Here is a 9250-nt window from a genome sequence, read left to right as displayed (position 1 = left end):
ACGAAACATAATTCCCCCCCAGGAGAAATTAAGTATTCTGATTCAGATTCAAATTAAAAGAGAAAGTCTACAGGTCTTACTTAGAGGATTTATATAAAAAAATCTACTTTGTTCAGTTTTTATTTTTAAATGGCAGGAAAAATCTTCATGTAAAATTAAGACTATATGAATTTTAAGAGAACCCATGTAAACCCTGTGTATTCTTTGCATTAAAATGTTTTGTGTCGTTTTTCATATTGTGTATAGCCTAATTCTTATTCCGGTTGGATAATTTGTTTAGCAATAATTGAAAGCGCCTTCAAAAGGAATAATGCAACAAAAAAACAGTGTTTATTTGACCATTTTACCTCAATAACCTCTTTGGACTGCATAAAGTGTTCTTTAATTGCATTTTTAAATCAGAGTTTATTACGTTTTTGAGTCTGGTTTTGCTAAATAAATTCCCAATTTTGGATCAAAAAAGTATATCTATTTTCTAAGAAGCAGATTAGGGACACCAGCAACATGACATCATCAGTGATATTTTGGTTTAGTCTCACAGAGTAAAGGGGTTTGGCATATATATATATTTTACATTACGTAATATGAGAAGATTTGCGATGACACTGTACAGAGGCTTGGAAAGGGGTTTCAACACTTTACCAAATATGGCCAATGCGGGGCGTGGGATCCATTCTGCTGCTGAGACTGGTATGAGTGGAGGAGAGATGCGCGGTGTAACAAGGAACTTTACGCTTTAAAACAATAACCTGAAAGACAACTCCGAGCCAATAAAGTTGGTAAGTTGAATCTTTAGACTTCCTTTCCCTCAGATGTTCGGCAGAGTAGAAGTTTTCAGGGTTTATGATAGTCTATTATTTATAGGAGAAGCGAGCTGATATCAACGGCTGGGCGCGGTATGTCCGCTATTTGGAAGGCAAGCCTCTTTAAGTGCCGGCTATATTAGGCTTTTTGTTATCCCTTCAAGTAAACGTATCTCATCTGGTTTTATTATAACGCTGCTATGTCTTACTACAGTCTGGATGTTACTTTTAAGAAGCTGTGCATGTTCCCAAATCTCAAGCTAACTGTAGCCTATAACATTTAAACTATACACAGTGATACAGGGTAGCATTCAGGATGGTTTATATACGATCCAACTCTCAGGCATGCATGGGATGTAGGCCTATGCATACTATCAAACTAAAAAATACACACCAAAGTATGGTTTCCTGTCGGCAGGGCATGAGGCCACACAACCACTGTTCTCATTTATCTCAGGTAAAAACCACACTCTCTCTCAGAAAGGAAACTGGGTGACCAAGTTTGTTTTAACTCACATATTTCACCATACATCGAAATACAAGGGATTAAAGCTTGTGGTAAAGAAGGTGTAAGGTTGATTTCTTAAAATTATCTATCAATATGTGGGCTGTATTTTTGTAACTTCTTGATTCCTAAAGTGATTAAAAGCATTTGGATTGTTTTGCTAGTGTGGGTTCCTGCAGATGTGCCATTAGCTGCTTCCTGAGTATGATGACGAGTCATTACAGAACAGGAAGCGTGGGAATGGAGTTAATGACTAAAACACAAATTAGGTTTGCAATTTTCAAGTTAGGCAGTAGGAACGAAGCTAATTCCTCTATGAACAATGCACCGGCCTTGGACCTGTTGATTTGCACTCATGGCTTTTCAAGGTTATGTCTAACGGTCTGCATGTGAATCTACATCACCAGGCCGAGATCAGTCTGTGAGATGAAACGTTTAAAGTACTGCAACTCAGATTTGGCAGGGGCCGGAGTCCCTGCGACAAAAGGCACATTGCCTCACTTCAATATTCTTTGAAAGCAAAAATAATTGTTACCACGTGTAAGAAAAAGCCCAATTATTCTCCAAAAGTTGAAAGAAAGCTCCCGCCCCTTTTGGAGGTTTCGCCCCCCTTTTTTTTTGACATTTTCCCTATGTTATCTTACCTGGGAACTAGACAGCAGTTTGATCTTTAAACAGCAAGTGGGGCACAGTCGAAAGATAAACATGGGTTTCTTTTATTGATATGAAGCATGTTTCTGTGACAGGAAAAGGCAGCCATCATGTCTGTGCATGACTATGGAAAACCTCATGCTGTTGGCTCTACCCTAAAACAACCTGATGCAGATTTATTTGTATGATATCTAGGAAAAAGCAGGTGGCTCCTCATTGGCAACAATAAGATATTCTATCACTTTAAATGTCCTTCAAAGCTAATTCAGTTCATCCCTTTTCAAATGTTATCATTGCAGCTCTCAGGCCTGTTTAACCTTGCCTATCTTGTACACACTGTAATGCTGTCTGAGGGAGAAAACAAAACTTCACTTAAACCACACTTGAGGTCACCAATATCAAACTGTAAGTGCACACTGGAGTTTACTCATACTTCACATTTAGTCTAAGGGACTTTCCAGCTCCATTGCAGACACACTTCCACTTCCTGTATACTTTATCTGCACAGGTTACAGCTTGAACAGCTCTTGCATTCTTCAGCTTTTACAGGGCTTGAGTTTAAGTTTGCAAAGAGATTCCAGAGACCATTGCAAATCTGTTATACACAAGTTAAAGGAACAAACAAACAACCAAAATAAAAATTGAGTACGATTGGTGGAGCAGTAGGCTACCTGTTTATTGCACATCTTGGGCAAGATTGAAATATTGTGTATTTTACAGGGTCTGTCCTTTTTTGGTAAATTATAGTATTGTTTACATGATGTCTGATTGTTACAATTGAACTTTTCTGAACTATTGTTGATATCAATGTATGTTTTGGTGTATTCGGCCATTAGCATGTCTTCCTCACTTTGTTTCACTGCCGTCAAGTCTGAAATAATCAAGCACACAAGGTTTTTAAAATCAAATCAAAATGACCTTAAACTTAATCAAATCACTCTCTTTTTTGTCTTTCCGCAGAATATGTAACAACATCTACAGAGTGTGACAAGCAGCCAACACAAGACCTCAAATTCAGTATTAAAGACTCACCTTCAAGAAGCCGCTCTCCATTCCTGACTGACGTGACGTCCCATAATGCCACTGATCGTGCTCCCCACCTCCCAGCGGCTATGGGTGCGCGTAGCCGCCCTGCTGTTCACCTGCGTGGCGTTCAGTGTTGCATCACACGGCGGCGACCTGCACCACGGCGGCATGTCTGACTGGTGCATCTTCTGCTGGGTGTTCAGCTTCGCCTGCACCCTGCTGGTCCTGCTGGTTGAGGTGTTCGGCCTCCAGGCTCGCATCCCGGTGTCCTGGACCAATTTTCCAATCACCGTGGCCTGCTACGCCTCCCTCCTCTGCCTCTCGGCGTCCGTCATCTTCCCGCTTTTTTTCCTCAAGGACCAGCGCTTATATGGCGAGGTTCGCGGCTATCGCATCGCCGCCACCGTCTTCTCCTGCCTGGCGGCGGTGGCCTACATGGGGGAGGTGAGCCTGACTAAAGCGAGGCCGGGAGAGGTGGCGGGGTACATGGCCACCGCTCCCGGCCTGTTGAAGGTGTGCCAGACATTCGTTGCCTGTATCATCTTCATCCTGGTCAGCGACCCCGTTTCGTACAACCACCACGCCGCGCTCAAGTGGTGCATGGCGGTGTACTGCATCTGCTTCATCCTCTCCATGGCCGTGGTGGTGCTGTGTGTAGGCGAGTGCACCGGCTGGCTCCCAATCCCCTTCTCCAAGTTCCTGTCTGCTTACGGGCTCCTGGCGGTTATCATGTACTTGACGGCTACCATCATCTGGCCCGTGTTCCAGTTTGACAAACAGTCCCAGCATGGAGGCCAAACGTCGTCGAAACTCATCGCAGTGGCCGTGCTCACTGCCCTCAACTTCCTGCTTTACCTCGCTGACCTGGCCTACACCGCCAGACTAGTGTTTGTTAGCGTCTGAAAAGAAAAGAGATAAAGAGGGACACATTCGGAGACATAAAGCAGAATTTAAGATGCTAAAAGCTTGTGTGGCCTTTTCGAAAAAAAGTTTTGCATTTCTGACAAAAAATGCACAACCTTTCCGTTTAGTTAATGTAAAATGCTGAAATGCAATGTCCCGTTTGTATAAAACTCACCTACATTATGTATATTTACATTTTTGCAGCGCTTTACCTTGAATGTCAATTGACCTCTGCTAAATGTGCAACACAAGTATATAGAGGAAAAGTGAGATCTGACAAAATGTGTGACAAAAAAAAGTTGTAATGCTGGTAAAATCCAACAACGTCATCACACTGGAACAGCATAAGAGACATTTTTGAGGGAGATACATTTATTATTTGCTTTATTACACAGGCACTTCCTTGCATTACACCCTTACTAAGATTTGTTCACATTCTTCTTATTATCTTTTGTTAATATAAGCTTTTTTTCAGGCATCAGTATTGAAACAATTGAAATAATGTCATTTGAGCAAATTATGTTTTTAGATGAACAAATGTATTGATTATTTTGAAGCATGCTATGAAATGTGATGAGATTGTGGTTACAATATGTGCTGTGGCTTGAACATTGCAGCAATGAAGACTTGATATCCACCGCTTATTTTCTTTATTGATCGTTTGGTTTCCAAAATAAAATAGTGAAAAATGTCCATCCAATTTCAAATATCTTGTGTCTGAATATGCTAATTAAGCTATGAGTGCTTCCTGGTGTTAAGAAGCACTCATGGTATTATAATTTAGTTTATGTGGACCTTTTACATGGAAACAACCAAAACACAAATGTGGAGTACATTATTGATGGATGCATCATTAAAGTGTCAAATAGGGAAATGGTCATGTTGCGAGAAAAACTGAAATCCTAGGAGGAACAGGAGACTGGGAAATTGGTGTACCTCAGATTACGAATTCACAGAGCACAACAATAAACTTTATTGAAGACGTTTTAAAATATGCAAGAGTTGTCTTCACTCAAGCTCAATGAAGGATGCACACTTGAGGAGTTTGTACAACAGAATCATCTTGTAAATGGTCAGTTGAATTATAAGTACTGGAGGAACAACCAGAAAGACAATAGCTAAGATAATATCACTCTTAAGTTGCTAATAATTGCTGTGTGTGTGTGCGTGCGTAAGTGCGTGCATGTGTGGTGGTGTGTGTGTGTGTGGGTGTGTGTGTGGTGTGTGTGTGGTGTGTGTGTGTGTGGTGTGTGTGGTGTGTGTGTGTGTGTGTGTGTGTGGGTGTAGGAATGTGGTAGAGTTACATCAGGAGCTGTAAAAGTTAAACAAGGCATTCTGGGTAAAAAGCACACACTGGCAATACAGGAAACTTACTACACTCCAGCAGTCTCATCCTTCTAACTTATAGTTGCTGCAGAGTTACTTCATCTTTGACAACATGGAGGGTAAGTGAATCAGTTATTTCTGTCGGAATATGAACACGGCACAATAAGTTGCAAGATGCAGAAATGTAAATTATAAATGCTTGTTTTCAAATATTTTAACAGTGGGTTAAATTTGTTGTTTTTTTCTTATTGTTTTGGTCTTGTAGGAGACATAACAGTACAACGTTCATTATTTTGCTTGTTGGTCTCTTTTTATGTCATTACTCGTTTCTTTGGCTTATTATGCAAATGAACTGCTTTCTGGTCAATGAGGATAAATGCAACAAACGACTAATTTGATAATCGATTAATACATCGATTAATGAAACAATTAATCGACTATTCAGACTATTACTAAAAAAACATGTGTAATGTGTATTTGTAAAGCGCTTTGAGCATCTGGAAAAGCGCTATAATAAATGTAAGGAATTATTATTATTAACATTACTGTATGCCTTGCACAATTTCTCAAACGCTCTTATTTAGCCGTCAACTTTTAGATTTAGCTTGAGGTTGTTTTAGGCATGTGGAAACTAGCAATGAAGACAATAAAGATGAATACTTGATTCAAAAATACATATATTATTAAATTAACTAAACAAAATGAACATTGCTTTTTATTTAAATTAAATTAATAATATTTCTCATCAGAAGAAACAACAATGTTTTAACAAATCATATTAAATTATGTGATGACAGAATTGTGAACAGAATAGCTGAAACTTTAACAACATACATAACTCAGTTACCTCTATTCATTAACCCATGTTGTATACTTTTGTTAACTCCGTGTGTTGCTGACGTGTAAAAGTTATTCGTGGACGGTGCATTTCTCCGTCTGAATGTGGAGCACTTTTGCTAAATGTTTAGACACATTGCTCGTGTTACCGCCCTTACATGCTAAACTCTCTTGGCAAGGAGCATTGTCCACCTCAAGACGGGTAACATTTAACCACACCTTGGAGCGCTTCTCTCCGCCATCCCCGCCGTGTGTTGCTGCATGCAGCAGCCGCGTGTGTGTAAATTGCCCCGCCCCCTCGCACACAGACGGAGGAGAGAGATCTCGTCTGGATTGGAAAGATAGAAAATACACCGAACATAGACGCATTTTTTTGTCTTTTTGCATATTAGAAACGAGATTTAACAATAAGACACCAAGACTGCGATATAATGTTTTTGTAGCAATAAAACATATGACATATATTTTTAAATGTCTCCAGTACCGATAAAAAGACCGATAACGTTGGAGCTTATCGGCGCGTAAAACACACGTGATGACGTCACCAACGAATCGACGACTGAATTAGTTGGCAACTAATTTGGTCATCGATTTTAATCGATTAAGTCGATTAGTTGTTGCACCCCTAATTCACAGTAAATTATCATTTAGTATGTCTATAAAAACGAACCAAAGGTCCAATGTGCAGTGTTTTTGATTTGTAATTATTCTCTTTCAGTGTCAAATTGGAGAATTGTCATCTTGGGAAAAACTGGAGTAGGGAAAAGCAGCCTTGCTAACACCATATTTGGAGAGAAACTGTACACAACCTCTCCCATGCTCACTTCTGAAACAAGAAAGTGTCAAGCAGAAACCAAATCTGTCAATGGAAGAAGCATCACTCTGATCGACACTCCTGGTTTCTTCGATACAGAGATATCCGAGGAGAAGGAGCTGAAGTCTGAGATATTAAGGTGTACCTCAGAGTATGCGACTGGGCCTCATGCATTTCTCATTGTGCTTAAAGTGGAGAAATTCACAGAGCAAGAACAGGCTGTCATCACGAAAATAAGTGAATACTTTTCTGAAGAAGTCTTCAAATACGCAACAGTTCTCTTCACTCATGGTGACCAGCTCGATGAAGGACAGACGATTAAGGATTTGGTGCACCAGAATCAGCTTGCTGGGGATCTCGTGGATAAGTGTGGAGGTCGCTGCCATATCATAGATAATAAATACTGGAACAACAACCAGCAGGAAGAATACAGGAGCAACCAGTTCCAGTTGAAAGAGCTACTCAAGACAATAGATAGGATGATAAAGAAAAACAAAGGAAGCTGCTACACCAATATGAAGCCACAAGCAGAAGAAATACAAAAAGAGGAAAAGCACAGTACACAATCACCAGAGACGGAAGTGAGGGAGAAAGCAAAAAGCAGCAATTTGAACAAGCTTTTGACCAAACTGGCAGGTTTAGCATCAGGTGCCTTATTAGGAGCTCTATTGGGAGTAGCAGTGGGGGTTGGAGTAGTAGGCATAGTTTTGAGGAAAGGGCAAGATATAGCCAGGGTTGCAGCAGGAACAGCTGTAGCTACATCAAGCACACTTACAGGGGCAACTGCTTTTGTGGGAGCTGGGATGGGGGCGTTGCCGGACTTGGTGCAGCTAAGGGGGCAGAAACTCCACAGGAAGCAGTAGAGAGGGCAGTAGAGGCTGTTACAGAGGTAGCACTCGCTGTCTTAGATAAAGCACAAGGTGTTTTACAACAGAGGCTAAACGTAACATAAACTTCTGAATAAAGGGAAGAGAATGTATGAACAAAGATCCTTCTGCAGACTTCAGGATAATCTTCCTATTTATACGTAAAAAGGTCTACTTCTTGTCTGAGCTTCAAACCTAGGTCACTTGTTTCTGTTTCAATAGAAGAGACATGAGAAGAGGGGACACATGTTGATGTAGAAGAGACATGAAGAAGAGGGGACACATGTTGATGTAGAAGAGACATGAAGAAGAGGGGACACATGTTGATGTAGAAGAGACATGAAGAAGAGGATTTTGCATAACAGGTGACCTTTAACGTATTGAGTATTCTCAGCCTTCAGTAAAGTACCTGTAGTCCTGGATCTGGTCCTGGATGTCCGGCAACACTTGCTGCTGCAGCTCGGACAGAGGACCCCTGATGTCCTCCGAGGCGTGAAGCCGACCCTCTGAAGGGACAAGGACACAACATCATGTCAGCGGGGGTCGCCCTTTAATTGAATCTGTCACAGATATTATTTTCTAGTCGTTTCAAAACAAGTGAATTCGCCAGCAACACAACTGCGATGTCGTCGTCTTACCTATATCTGTGAGATACTCCTCTCGCACTTTGATTTTCAGGGGCTAAAGGAAGGAAAAGCATGTTTTTCAGGCACTGTAAACTATATTGATTCTAAGTATGCATCTTGATGTACGGTAAATGTGTGACTGGCTGTGTCTGATAAAGGAAATGGTATGAGAAGTAGGGTGAACATTCAGCTTCTTCTCATACCATTTACTTCTGCAAAATCAAAAATAGAAATAGTTTCAACACGTTGCACATCAGCAGCCAAAATAATTTGGGACATACAGCATCTGGGTCCAGGAAGTGGGAGCAGATCTGGGCGAGTGCTGCGCGCGTCTTTCGGACTGGAGCCCAGGTAGGCCTCCACTGACAGGTAGAACAGCTGTGGAGACGCACAATGTAAAAGCAGATAAACAGTGGTACAGAAACAGCAGAATCCATTTTATTCACAACACTCCGGTTTGATAATAATACATTTTATTTCTATGGCGCTTTTCTTGAACCCAAAGACGCTTGATGACATGTGGTGTTAAGTTAGTGCGAGAAACAGTGACTGAACGTGTGTATCATGAGGTGAGAAGGACACAAACAGGTAGACTAAGATTAGTGACTAGACTTTTTTTTTTTTTACTGCTTTTACAATTAACTGTGTTTTATTTTGCTCTATGCTTACTGCTTGAAGTGCGTAACAAATAAAACCCATTATTATTATTATTATAATATAATCTGATGAATAAAATAAAAATAATATTTTACGTTGACTCGAGCTAAAATAGTCGTTTTTAAGATAAGAGTAAAATTCCATTAAAACTTGACTACATTTTAAAAAAACGAAATATTTCACTGAGACTAAAATGACAGATAGTGGACAAAATGAACACCAATACATGTAGTTGT

General features: G+C 40.4%; 2 protein-coding genes and 1 long non-coding RNA gene across 3 annotated transcripts; 2 read left to right on the top strand and 1 right to left on the bottom strand.

Annotated features, from left to right (window-relative positions):
* The first annotated feature begins 656 nt into the window (after positions 1-656).
* Positions 657-4581, top strand: LOC117463668 (myeloid-associated differentiation marker homolog). The gene is made up of 2 exons (XM_034106032.2): positions 657-779; positions 2920-4581. The coding sequence occupies exon 2, from the start codon at positions 3037-3039 to the stop codon at positions 3886-3888; it is 852 nt and encodes a 283-aa protein (XP_033961923.1). The 5' UTR covers positions 657-779; positions 2920-3036; the 3' UTR covers positions 3889-4581.
* Positions 4582-5326: 745 nt separating this feature from the next.
* Positions 5327-7728, top strand: LOC117464039 (GTPase IMAP family member 7-like). Its single transcript, XM_034106567.1, has 2 exons — positions 5327-5333; positions 6740-7728. Exons 1-2 carry the CDS (start codon positions 5327-5329, stop codon positions 7726-7728), a joined length of 996 nt encoding a protein of 331 aa, XP_033962458.1.
* Positions 7729-8142: 414 nt separating this feature from the next.
* LOC117463753 (uncharacterized) lies at positions 8143-8671 on the bottom strand. Its single transcript, XR_004553967.1, has 3 exons — positions 8639-8671; positions 8370-8412; positions 8143-8237 (listed from the first exon to the last, which is right to left on the bottom strand). It is a non-coding gene; the product is annotated as an uncharacterized lncRNA (long non-coding RNA).
* Between the last annotated feature and the right edge of the window lie 579 nt (positions 8672-9250).

The sequence above is a fragment of the Pseudochaenichthys georgianus genome, chromosome 18 (genome assembly GCF_902827115.2).
Source record: "Pseudochaenichthys georgianus chromosome 18, fPseGeo1.2, whole genome shotgun sequence".
NCBI classification, from domain to species: domain Eukaryota; kingdom Metazoa; phylum Chordata; class Actinopteri; order Perciformes; family Channichthyidae; genus Pseudochaenichthys; species Pseudochaenichthys georgianus.
The sequence above is the reverse complement of the archived record's forward strand: the minus strand, read 5'-3'. Positions and strand labels throughout refer to the sequence as shown.